Here is a 13621-nt window from a genome sequence, read left to right on the forward strand (position 1 = left end):
GACGACAGAGGATGAGATGGCTGGATGGCATCACTGACTCGATGGACATGAGTCTGAGTGAACTCTGGGAGTTGGTGATGGACAGGGAGGCCTGGTGTGCTGCGATTCATGGGGTCACAAAGAGTCGGACACGACTGAGCTACTGATCTGATCTGATATACCAAACATTATTCTAGCAGCTAGGCATTTAGTATTGAATAAAAGAGATAAAAAAATCCCCTCCCTCAGGGAGTTTATATTCAGGCTAGAGAGAAAAATAAGCAAAATACATAAACCTTGCAGACAGTGCTAATGTTAAAAATTAAGCAAAGCATGGGATCATGACAAGGTGAGGTGTGACCATTTTAGAGAAAAAAAGGTCTTTCTGAAAAGGCATTTTTAGGTCAAGACATGAAGGATACGCCGGAGGAGTCATGCAGATAACTTTTAGGAGAAGCTGTCTGATAATGGGTCTGTGAGTGCAAAACCCTGCCCAAGACAGTGCGTGCTCAGGCCTTGTGTCTGTTATATGGAAAATAGAGGACAGGATAACTACAGAGAAAATGCAGCCAGGGAGGTAATGAAGGGTGCAAATTACATCCAGTTTTAATCCTAAATCTACTGGAGGGTTGAATGAGAGGTTCTAAAGTAGCCTAAGGTTGAAGAGTGATGGGATCGCATGGCCTGGTAGGAGATTCCCGCAGCCTCTCTGCTGAGAATGAACTGCAGAGGGGCTGAGGGAACCAAGAAGAGACTCACTTAGAAGGCTACTACGTGATAGACCAAGTGTTATTGGACAAGGGTTATCGTATATGAGATGGCAAGAAGTGATTATGTGCAGTATATTTTTTGAAGGAGAGGCTAAAAGGGTCTGGTGAGAATAGAATGTAGTGGGAATCTTTAGGGTTGACCCTGATGATTTTGGATTGAGCCATGGACATGGAGAAGATTTTAAGAGCAACTAGATTGAGGCAGAATGTTTTTTGAAAATGCAAATATTCAATAGGGATGAAGGTAGGCAAGAGGATTTTAATTTTGCTATTTTATTATTTTTAAAATGTCTACCAGGTCCATAAATGACTAAGGTAATCAGATTATCATTTAAAATAATAGGCAAAGTTTTGCACATTATTAGGTACAGCTTTATAATATAGTTCATTCGGGTTTTCTATAAGATGGTATGGAAAACCCAAATGAACTTTCTGGCCAGCCTTATATATGCATGACAAAAAAAAAAGAAATTGAATAACTATTACTTTCACAGCTGAAAGAAATGGTATATGTGATCCTTACAGCAAGCCTTTTATTAATCCATTTTATAGACAATGAAAATGAAACCTATAAAAGGAAAATACTTCATAGGTAGGAGGCAGCTATTTCTAACTGAATAAAAGGCAGTTTGCTACAACAGAGTAAGTATAAGTTTCTCCAGAGAAACCTGAATTGAATCCTCCTTTTGTTAGTTGCTTACTGTGTAACCTTGGACATATTTCTTTAGGCTTTAAAATTAATTCAGTGCTTTCCCCTTTAAAAGGAATATATATATCTGTACATATGTGTATATGTATATATATACATATACACATGTATTTAAATAGGAATATTTAATTATCTGTCTTCTTTTATTGTGAAAATTAAATTAAATATTGAGCATAAAACACTCAGCACATTGCCTGACAAATAATCATAATCAAAATAACAACAATAATATGGGAAACAACACTGATGATAATGAATGTAAAAGCAACAGCTTAGAATCCCTGTGCTTATTATGGGGTAGATGTCATATAGTAACTCTTTAAAGTACCGTGTTTTATCCTTATAGCAAATCTTTAAGAAGATAGCTATTGGTCTGAAGATAAAAACACCTAAAGGCACAGGCTTAGGCCTTTAGGTCCATAGGTTTTACCCTGCCCATCATGAATAGGAAAATTCAATGCCTTCCTGAGCCAACAAATTTCTGGAATATTAAATTAATACTGCTTCAGTGCTCTATTTGTAATAAACTTTGAGGTGAAACTTGGGACAACAACAACAAAAAAGACAGGGACAACTGGAGAAGGCCTTAGAGATAAATACAGTCATAGCAAGGAAGACTAGAAATTAAATAAGGCTTGAAGTCCAAGTGCACACAGATAGTGGGACAACATGCATTGGTCTATTTTCCTGAAGCACATAGGTTGAAAATTAAAATATTTTGTGTTTATATAACTTTTACTCATTTTTGGTGATGCTTCAATTTTGTCTGTCAACTTGGGCTAGACTGGGGCACCCAGCTGCTTGGTCAAATACTAACCTAGATACTGTTGTGGAAGTATTTTGTCAATGTGATTAACATCTGCAATCAGTTGGCTTTAAATAAAGCAGATTACCCTCCATAATATGAGTGGACTTCAACCAATCAGCTCAAGGCCTTGACACCAAAAACAGATTTCTCTGTGAAGAAAAACTTTGCCTCAAGACAAACAGAAATCCTGTCAGAGTCTTCAGCTGGCCTGCCTTATAGATTTCAAACTTGACAGCCCCACAAGCACAGGAGCCAGTTCTTTAATATAAATCTCTGTATTTTATATACTTATATATCCTTTTGATTCTGCTTCTTTAGAAAACACTGACTGATATACTTTTCCTTTCCATTGATATATCTGTATTACTATTTTTGTTTACCTTAATAAAATATCAAATATAAAATAAGAAAAATAGTATCTACATATAATAGAAATTTAAATAATGATTTTTCTCACAATTCAACACCACTATCAAGTATTTATCAACAAAAAACACATTTTTTTTAATTAAAAAAAGAAGCAAGCATTATTTGGCCTTTTCATCACTGTCTTAGTGAATTGACCATAGCTAAATTTTTAGAAGCAATTACTTCTTTTCTATTCCACTGAGAATCTAAAAATAATGACTTCTTGCTATTCTTTAAAGATTGCAGCAGAAAACATTTTAGTTTTTAATATGTAAGCCATTCGCTTCTCCAGGGGATCTTCCTGACCCAGGGAATGAACCCGGGTCTCCTGCATTGCAGGCAGATTCTTTACAGTCTGAGTCACCAGGAAAGCCCATAAGCCTACTTAGTATGTATCTATGAGCAAAGGATATACTTGATAAAATAATTAGTAAGCTTCCTTTACGCACTGGAGGGAAAATAGGCATGCCTGTATAAAAAAGGAGAAAATGTGTAGCAAACATAAACTGAAACAAAAAAGGATGTGCAACTTTACTGTAGATTTCCAAGGAAATAAGTGCTAAGATCAAAATGAAAAAGAACTCATGTTCATTAGAGAATAATATGGTTAGATATCACTCCTTTTAAAATGCTGAAGTTGTAGAATAATTGAGCATAATCTGCCGTGCAGAATTAAATTCTACAAGAAAACAGAGAGGAGATCTAGAGGAATCTGCACCACAATTAAGAAAATCAGAAAGTCCACCATAAACAGAAGTAATGCTTTTGTTAGACTAAAATTGAGCATTTCAAAAGTTAGAGAAAACTACCTAATCACTGGGTCCTGTGGTTAGCTTCCATTTATATATATATATATATATATATATAAATGGATATTTTAAAAGTCCGTTTGCAATGCAGGAGACTTAGATTCAATCCCTGGGTTGGGAAGATCCCCAGGAGAAGGGAAAGGCTACCCACTCCAGTACTCTGGCCTAGAGAATTCCATGGATTGTATAGTCCACGGGGTTGCAAAGAGACACTACTGAGCGACTTTCATTTTCACTTTCACGTATACATATATATGTGTGTGTGTATATTTGTTTTAAACTATATACATACATATATAAAGTTTGTTTATAAAATTATGAATATATATTTATAATATACAACTATATTAAATCTTTATTACTGCTAAGGTGGTTCAGTGGTAAGGAATTCTCCTGCCAATGCAGGAGATCCAGGAGACACGGGTTCCATCCCTGGACTGGGAAGATCCCCTGGAGGAGGAAATGGTAACCCTATCTAGTTTTTTGCCCAGAGAATCTCATGGACAGACGCGCCTGGATGGCTACAGTCCTCAGGGTGGCAAAGAGCTGGTCGTGCTAAACAGCTGAGCATGCAGCAATGCACTTCCTCAGTGGCCAAACTGATCATTTAAAAGATTAAACATATTAAAAGATTTAGAAGGAACTAGTAACAATGATGAAGCTCTGGTGTGCTGAATTACCACTGCCTCCACCTCTGATGGGCATCACAAAGGTCACAAGAAGTCTATTATAAACTATTGTATCCAGGCAATGATCTCTATCATTACCACCATTTGGAATCAGATGTTAATAGGCCACAAATACAGATGTACATTTAAGTAAATGATGAAATTTTAACTTTATAAATATATGAAAAACAGTATGGCATTTACAGTGTAGTGTTTTAATAAAGCTGATTGCTAAAAAGATTTTCCTTCTACATTCATCTAAAAATTCCATTTTTTCTAATATTTTTATTATATGTGCTAATTCAGTATTAATATTTATTTTAATATTCAAAACTTACTCTCTTTCTTTGGTATTAAAAAACTGACATATGACAATTAAAGCAATTAAGAATCTTCCCTTAGGCAAGAGAAGAAGGAAAAAAGAAAAAAAATCAAGTTTTGCTTTTGAGTTGTTATGAATAAAAAGCTAACTTGCAGCTGATTAATTTTAGCCACTGATTTATCATACAGCTATAAGACCTCAACTGTGTCATTTTCTGACTGATTGATCCCATTCAGTAATATTTTCTATTTTCCAGTCTTCTTAATTTTTATAATGATTTAATTAATTAATGAGAAGAGGTATTAAGAATACACAGAAGAACTATACAAAAAAATCTTAATGACACAGATAAACATGATGGTGTGATCATTCACCTAAAGCCAGACATCTGGGAATGCAAAGTCAAGTGAGCCTTAAGCAGCATCACTAGATGGTACTGGATGTGATGAAATTCCAGCTGAGCTATTTCAAATCCTAAAACAGGATGCTGTTAAATGCTGCATTCAATACTCCAGCAAAATTGTGGAAAACTCAGCAGTGGCCACAGGACTGGAAAAGGTCAGTTTTCATTCCAATTCCAAAGAAGGGAAATACCAAAGAATGTTCAAACTACTGCACAATTGCACTCATTTCACATGCTAGCAAAGTAATGCTCAAAATTCTCCAATCTAGGATTAGTACGTGAACAGAGAACTTCCAGATGTCCAAGATGTATTTAGAAAAGGCAGAGGAACCAGAAATAAAATTGCCAATATCTGTCAGCTCATAGAAAAAGCAAGACAATTCCAGAAAAACATCTACTTCTCTTTCACTGATAACATTAAAGTCTTTGACTTTGTTGATCACAACAAACTGGAAAATTCTTAAAGAGATGGGAATACCAGATCACTTTACCTGCCTCCTGAGAAACCTGTATGCAGGTCAAGAAGTAACAGTTAGAACCAGACGTGGAACAACCATCTGGTTCAAAATTGGGAAAGAAATACGCCAAGACTGTATATTGTCACCCTGCTTATTTAACTTATATGCAGAGAACATCATGGAAATGTTGGGCTGGAAAAATCACAAGCTTCTGGAATCAAGACTGCTGGGAAAAAAATCAATAACCCAGATATGCAGATAACACCACCCTTATGGCAGAAAGCAAAGAGAAAATAAAGAGCTTCTTGATGAAGGTGAAAGAGGAGAGTGAAAAAGCTGGCTTAAAACAACATTCAAAACAAAAAAAAATCATGGCATCCAGTCCCATCAGTTCAGTTCAGTTCAGTCACTCAGTCATGTCCGACTCTTTGTGACCCCATGGACTGCCGCATGCCAGGCCTCCCTGTCCATCACCAACTCCTGGAGTTTACTCAAACTCATGTCCATTGAGTCAGTGATGCCATCCAACCATCTCATCCTTTGCCATCCCCTTCTCCTCCCGCCTTCAATCTTTACCAGCATCAGGGTCTTTTCCAATGAGTCAGTTAGTTCTTTGCATCAGGTGGCCAAAGTATTGGCATTTCAGCTTCAACATCAGTCCTTCCAATGAACATTCAGGACTGATTTCCTTTAGGATGGACTGGTTTAATCTCCTTGCAGTCCCAGGGACTCTTAAGAGTCTTCTCCAATACCACAGTACAGAAGCATCAATTCTCCAGTCCCATCAATTCATGGTAAATAGATGGGGAAACTATGGAAACAGTGACAGACTTTATTTTTGGGGGCTCCAAAATCACTGCAGATGGTAAATGCAGCCATGAAATTAAAAGACACTTGCTCCTAGGAAGAAAAGCTATGACAAACCTAGAGAGCATATCAAAAAGCAGAGACATTACTTTGCCCACAAAGGTCTGCATAGTCAAAGCCATGGTTTTTTTCAGTAGTCATGTATGGTTGTGAGATCTGGACCATAAAGAAGGCTGAGCGTCAAAGAATTGATGTTTTGGAAATGTTGTATTGGAGAAGACTCTTGAGAGTCCCTTGGACTGCAAGGACATCAAAACAGTCAATCCTAAAGGAAATCAGTCCTGAATATTCATTGGAGAGACTGATGCTGAGGCTGAAGCTCCAATACTGTGGCCACCTTAAATGAAGTGCTGACTCATTTGAGAAGATCCTGATGCTGAGAAAGATTCAAAGCAGGAGGAGAAGGGGATGACAGAGGATGAAATGGTTGGATGGCATCACCAACTCAATGGATTGAGTTTGAGCAAACTCTGGGAGATGGTGAAGGAGAGGGAAGCCTGGTGTGCTGCCATCCATGGGGTTGCAAAGAATTAGACATGACTGTGTGACTGAACAACAACAAGAATTAATTTGATGAATAAATGATATTTCTAGAGAGGTAAAATAATAGCTTCTATGTCAAAACAAAGAAAAATGAGATTTATACGACAGCAAGCTGAATTTGATAGACCTTATAGTTAATAAATTAAATTTATATAGATTAGTTCATTTGCAGCAGTTAATTTTCTAATGTAAATGTCTTAATTTCTTAAAAGACACAGACAAAGGCATTAGTGTAATCAATTTATCAAGTCTCTCCTTATTATGAAATTTAATAAAAGATAAATGAAAATTGGATTTGTGCAACATGGGAGAAGCATCCACTGACTTAACTTTATTAAAGAGCATTATTAAAGTTATAAACTGATCTGTATTTTACACCTAAGATACAAACACACACAGACACTCTTAATATTTGGACATCTTCGTTTTGAAGGTCTATTTTTCAGACCACTGTGTGGCGAATAGAGCAACACAGTTCTGAGACTATAAAAGAGAATAACTGATATTGCAATAGCTGGAGGATATTTTGAAAGAGAGTTACCAAAATTATTTGAGGAACAGCAATATAATTGGAGTACATATATCACCTCTTAATATGAGTCATTTGGAGTTACAGTATCTGTTATGGTTCCTCCAAAAATATGAATCTCATTAGTTTATAATTAGATCTTGGGATATAACCTAGTTTGACAGAATTTCTTATATAGTTCATTTGTGTTTTTATACTCAACTATAAGATGTTTAAATACCTGAAGATAAGATTCAACAAAGATAAATAAAAAGAAACTTCTGGTAGTTACAGAACCAGGTGTTAGGTGAAACTGCCCTAGTAACTCAGATGCTACAAATATGTTGCTCTGGGCTAATGCATCCCATCTGAACATTTGGAGATAAAAATAATGAACAAATGGATGCTCCATAGTCAATATGGGGATACATCCCCATGAGGAGTAATGCAGATGTGACTTTTTTATTTTTTGCATCCCCTCTATAACTCAACACACACACAAAAGCTGTTACTAGGCACTTGCTTTTTGCATGGCAATTTAGAGGTTCAAATAAAGAGATAATTAGGTGTATTTGAAAAAAGATTAAAGAAACAGTGAAATATAAAAATATTGTAAATAGAATTATATGGGGAGAGAGTGGAGGGACTAGTTGTCTGTTTTAATGCTGCAGTCATAATAATTCTAAATATAAGGCAAACAAAATATGCTCTATTGTAAAGAGAAAAGCCCAGATCATTTTGTAGAATTAGAACACAAGTAACACACTCTGTAATATCTCATTAATTTTCTCAGAGTTATAATGTCTCTATTTTTATACTGTTAGTCCAGACAGAAATCTATTATTTCTCTAAAATATATTCTGGACAATGAGAATTTATCATGATTATTGAATTATAATTGATCAGTTCTGTGTACTTTTGGGGTAATAACTTAGATTTATTATATAAATCTCTACTTTGTAAATATTTAATAAATAGTATCATTCAGTCACAGTGTCCACTAGGCCCCTGTATATTTAGATAAGTCATACACATTTTTTTAAATAATAATTTTAACTTATAATTCATATTTTAACATCTAGTGATTAGGAACCTGTGATGCTCTGGCAGCAATAAACACCTCCATTTACTTTATTATTTCTTCTACTTTTGAATTTTGAAGAGTAGCAGGTCTCCTACTAGAAATATCTGAATTATTTAATTTAAAGAAACTAAAGTATGTATTTTAAAAAGTCACTGTCCAATTATACTGTGAATCGGAAGGAAGAATGTGAAACTGATAAAGATATCATATGGGGACATATAAAAGTTTAATCCAGGTACAATTACTATGTCAAACAAATGACTGGGCTTCACTGATAATTTCAATAGAATGAAGAAATAACAGGAAAGAAAGACATAGAAGGATCACAAAGGATAAATTAAACAAGTCTGAACCTGGAAAAGATCATTCTAGATAAACTCTGTTGGCAGTAGATGAAAGCAAAAACAGAGAATATTATTAATCCATTAAATATATTATTCATAATATTTTTAAATAGACATATTTTGATAAAATAGACACATGAATAGAATAATAAATATTTAATTTAGAAAATTATTGAAAAAATTAGGGGCAAGTAGTAGCAACAAAAGACTAAACAATCACAATCCACTTTCCACAATTATTCATAGTCTTTATGAATATATATTAGGTTATATATATATATATAACCTAATACCGCATCAAAAGTTTTAATAGAACTATGCAATTATATTTTATATTATACAGTTTGATAAAATTAAAGGAATAACATTTGTTTCCCAGTGGCAGTTCAATGTAAAAGGAATGTCTGCTTTATTAAATGCAAATCTTCTTAATGTAATATTCATGTGAAATTATTTAAGACATTACTTAAGAATACATTTGTTCTATTCTAATTGTCTATGCTAAAATCACACAAAAAAAACCTGGTCATATCAGAAAAAAAATAGTTTTAAAGCATAATTTAAAGTCTATGTTGTTCAGATCACTCTAAAGTTTTTAGACTTAAAGACTTAAAGACTTTTAGACTTAAAGACTTAAAGTCTATGTTGTTCAGATCACTCTAAATATTTGTGCAGGAGAAGTATTTAGTTGCTTTTACAAAAGAATTTCTTAATAAGCATAGAAAGTATTAAATTAATTTAAAACAAGAAAATTATACCAAGAAATATTTATATTTTAAGTATTATTTACATTGTTACAATTAATCTTCATCATGCAAAAATAATAATTATTTTGCAAAGTCACCAAAATTGCTTGGCAGGCAACATAACAAGGAATGGGGTATAAGAATATTAGAGGAATGAGAAATTCCTGGGCTAGAAAGCATGGGCTCACAAGGACTGGTATTCACAGAAAGAAAAGATTCAATTGAGGCTGAGAAACAGTCTTTGAGCAGCCCTGTCAACACTAAAGCCTCAAGTTAGGGCAAAAAATTCAGAAACCAGGCAGTGGAAACTCATAACAACACAGAAGTCTGCTACTGACTCATATGATTCGGTTGCTCCTAAAAATATGCTACATAATACTGACTAGAGTAGGAGAAAATTATAGAGAGTTCTTATCCAAATCACGTTACAAACTATCTAGCAATATTATGAAAACGAAACATTAATTGAGAATTTACCTTATTCTGTGATGCCATTTCAAAACAGTGATAATGAGCATCATGCAATACGGTATTTTTGAAGTTTACCAAAGATATTTGTAAGATGTCTATTTCACTTTATTCTATTGAATTTTGACTTTTTGAACTACTTTTACAGGTAAAAATCCCTACCCAGTTTTAGAAGAAGGTAGAAATCAAGAAGTTTCTCACCAACTGAAATGTTGTCTCTGAATTGAAAAGACCCTATCTTGTACCCAAGTTCCAAATAACAGGGCTACATTTCACATTTCCTGTAAAGTCAAGTCCCATTTGTGTCCATTATTTTCAGTAACCATTTCCTGCTCATATCTCTCAGGCCTAACTTCCTAAAACTGCCTAAGACAGACTCTGGTGCAAAGGTCTCATCTTTCTCTTCCAACTGGGCTCTGATCCCTCCATCTTAAGACTTCATTCCTTTTTCCTGATGTTGCTGTCTGCTAGCCCGGGCCTTTTATTACTTGCTAACCAGATTGGCTGTGGTGCTGACTTTCTTCTTATAAACGTACCGTTGGCATTCTTCACAGATTTTAGTTCAGATCTCAGCCTTTACTTGATAAATGCTGATCAGACAAATGAGGAACAATATCATGAAGCCAAATTTCAGTATCATTAAGTTATAACTACAGAAATTAGTTTCTTAAAAAAAGTGAGTATTTGAAGCAACAACATAATTTTTATCCTTAAACTTATATGAATATCATGTTCAACATCAGTCAAATATGTGATAATGCAATATTCTATCATGGTAAGTCATATTTATGAAAGTATGTTTTACCACTTTCCTCTTTTCCCTTTCAGTCTCATTTTATTATTTTTCTGCATTTTATCATTTCAGTTTCTCTCCCCATTTTATTACTTATTGGCACTTTTCTCAATGTTTTAATATTCCAATTTTCCTTATTCTTTCATACTGATGTGTTCTGTGTTATGATTTCCACTGTGACAGTTCATTTTTAATTATTTTCTCTTTTTACTTTAAACTCATAACAATGTCATTTAGTCTGGGACAGCATAATGGATTCAAGAAATAAAGTATATTAAACTGTGCCAGGTTTCTGGTTGAAACCTGGACAAATACATCTCTATTAAAGGTCTTAAATTAAATAGGAATAATTTTTATAGCATAGAAACTTTACCTGCTGAAGTTGGCTCTTCATCATCTGATGCTATGATAGAGGAAAAGAGATGGGGGGGTGGAGTAGGGGGAAAGAGAGGTGGGAATGATGTGAGAGGGAGAGAGAAGGGGAGAAAGAGAGAAATTGAGATTGAACATAAATATATCTCACATTTCTAAATAATAAATAAAAGTCTCTGACTTGAAAATTTGTGTCGTACATTAGAAATTTGTCATTAGATAATTAGATAAACAGATACACATATTAAATTAACAGCTAAGTACACCCATATTTTAAATAAGCATTAGAAAAGCCATTCAGTTATTTAAATTTGAATTTTCTGTCCTTTTGCAAACAAGGTTGATTTTTTTTTTAGTCTGAGTGCAAATTATATTATAAATAATATTGTTTAAAATATAAATTATATGTTACATATGAATACCCCAACCATCACCACTTTATGGAAATTTTCTATTAGCAAAGAGGAATTGAAAGGTATTGTTAACTGTCAAAAATTTTGCTTCACGAGGTAGAAATTATTAAAAAAAAATAGGAATTATTAAACCTTAGAGTAACTTAGAATCACTCTGAGTGTTGGTTAAACACAGAGATTCAATCTTTCTCTCACCCCATGACATTCACACACAACTACACTCAACTCATGTGTATCACACACTTCAAGATTCAGTAGTGGTGGTTCTGTGGTGAAACCACAGGATCCTGCAATTTAAAGGTTGATCCCAAGTGATTCTGACACACGTGTTCTACCGCACATACACGGATAAGCATGGATATTACAAAAAGAGAGATCACATAATGAAAACAACTTTCTGCTAAAGCAGTGGTTCATAACTCCACATCTATACAAGATGCCAAACTCCGGGCCCCATTTCAAACCAATTAAGCCAGGGTCTCTTTCAATGGTAGTAATTTGGAGCCTGAATTGAGATAAGACTAGGTAATATCATTATAATGTATTGATTATATTGGAGCTATAACTCAAATTGTTAATCATTTTGATTTGTTCTTTAAAAGGGAGACATTTTTGAGAACAGCACAACTCCAGGGGTAATAATTAACTGTGTGTTTGTGGGGGATGGAGCTGCAAGAGAGAAGCAGCTTCACAATTTTGCCTAGAATTCACGGTTCACCTTTACACTAACAGACATGCTCTGTGAGAAGATATTTCTGCTTTGTGCACAAGTGTAACTTAACCAAAATATTACTGTTGAATTATATTACTCTAGCCAATACTACTTCATTGGATTTATGAAGTTTTAAACTAAAAATTTACTCAGCTGAATTGCTTATAAAAGAGCTTTGTTCCCAGGTGATTCGTTCATCAAGGTACCTCTGTCTAACTAGGGAGAGTTCTGCACTCTTTCCCGTTAGGGTTACATCTGCATAGAGAACACATAAGACAAGCTTACTTTGTGCCCTGACAGTATTTTTCTCTCACACTGCTTGGCTTGTCTCCTTGCCACCAGGAAAAAAAAAAGAAAATTCGAGAGTGCAAACACACTTGGCACGCATGGTGTAGAGAACAGAAATTTTTAAAAGCTTTTTGCTGCTTTATCATGTCCCAAACATATCACAACATGTTCAAAGAGGAAAACCTTCAGTAGCTTCCAGGAATCCCCTTTTAGGAAAATACCACAGGGGCTTAAAGAAGTGTTGACTTTTATGGGTCATTGTTAGTAAAAGTCTGGAGATTCAAAAGGAACAACCACCAAAAAAAAAAAAAGTTTATAGCAGGTCACTTTGTGTGTGTGAACTGAATTTATAAAAGAAACAAGGAGATGAAGTATACTCTTATTTGATAGATGAAGGGACAGAGGTTCCTAGTGACAGAACATTTTGTCTAAGGTCAATTTGAATTTGAACTCATGTGATTTGAAAACCACTTTTTCCACTGTGCCTTCAGAGATCAGATTAGTTGCTCAGTCGTGTCCAACTCCTTGCGACCCCATGAATTGCAGCATGTCAGGCCTCCTTGTCCGTCACCAACTCCCAGAGTTCACTCAGACTCACATCCATCGAGTCAGTGATGCCATCCAGCCATCTCATCCTCTGTCGTCCCCTTCTCCTCCTGCCCCCAATCCCTCCCAGCATCAGAGTCTTTTCCAATGAGTCAACTCTTTGCATGAGGTGGCCAAAGTACTGGAGTTCAGCATTAGCATCATTCCTTCCAAAGAAATCCTAGGGCTGATCTCCTTCAGAATGGACTGGTTGGATCTCCTTGCAGTCCAAGGGACTCTCAAGAGTCTTCTCCAACACCACAGTTCAAAAACATCAATTCTTCGGTGCTCAGCCTTCTTCACAGTCTAACTCTCACATCCATACATGACTACAGGAAAAACCATAGCCTTGACTAGATGAATCTTTGTTGGCAAAGTAATGTCTCTGCTTTTGAATATGCTATCTAGGTTGGTCATAACTTCCTTCCAAGGAGTAAGCGTCTTTTAATTTCATGGCTACAGTCACCATCTGTAGTGATTTTGGAGTCCCCAAAAATAAAGTCTGACACTGTTTCCACTGTTTCCCTATCTATTTCCCATGAAGTGATGGGACTGGATGCCATG

The 13621-nt window shown here is 35.0% G+C and overlaps 1 protein-coding gene across 2 annotated transcripts in view; it reads right to left on the reverse strand.

Annotated features, from left to right (window-relative positions):
- The window catches only part of EDIL3 (EGF-like repeats and discoidin I-like domains 3), a 486664-nt gene that overhangs the window by 308552 nt on the left and 164491 nt on the right, over nt 1-13621 (reverse strand). The window contains exon 3 of one of the 2 annotated variants that reach the window (XM_010863386.1): nt 11061-11090. The exons of the other annotated variant lie outside the window; for it this stretch is intronic. Coding sequence (XP_010861688.1) covers nt 11061-11090 — 30 coding nt within the window. The remainder of the gene's footprint in view (nt 1-11060; nt 11091-13621) is intronic. 2 annotated transcript variants of the gene reach the window in all.

This window comes from Bison bison, unplaced genomic scaffold, assembly GCF_000754665.1.
Source record: "Bison bison bison isolate TAMUID 2011002044 unplaced genomic scaffold, Bison_UMD1.0 scf7180017864490, whole genome shotgun sequence".
Taxonomy (NCBI): domain Eukaryota; kingdom Metazoa; phylum Chordata; class Mammalia; order Artiodactyla; family Bovidae; genus Bison; species Bison bison.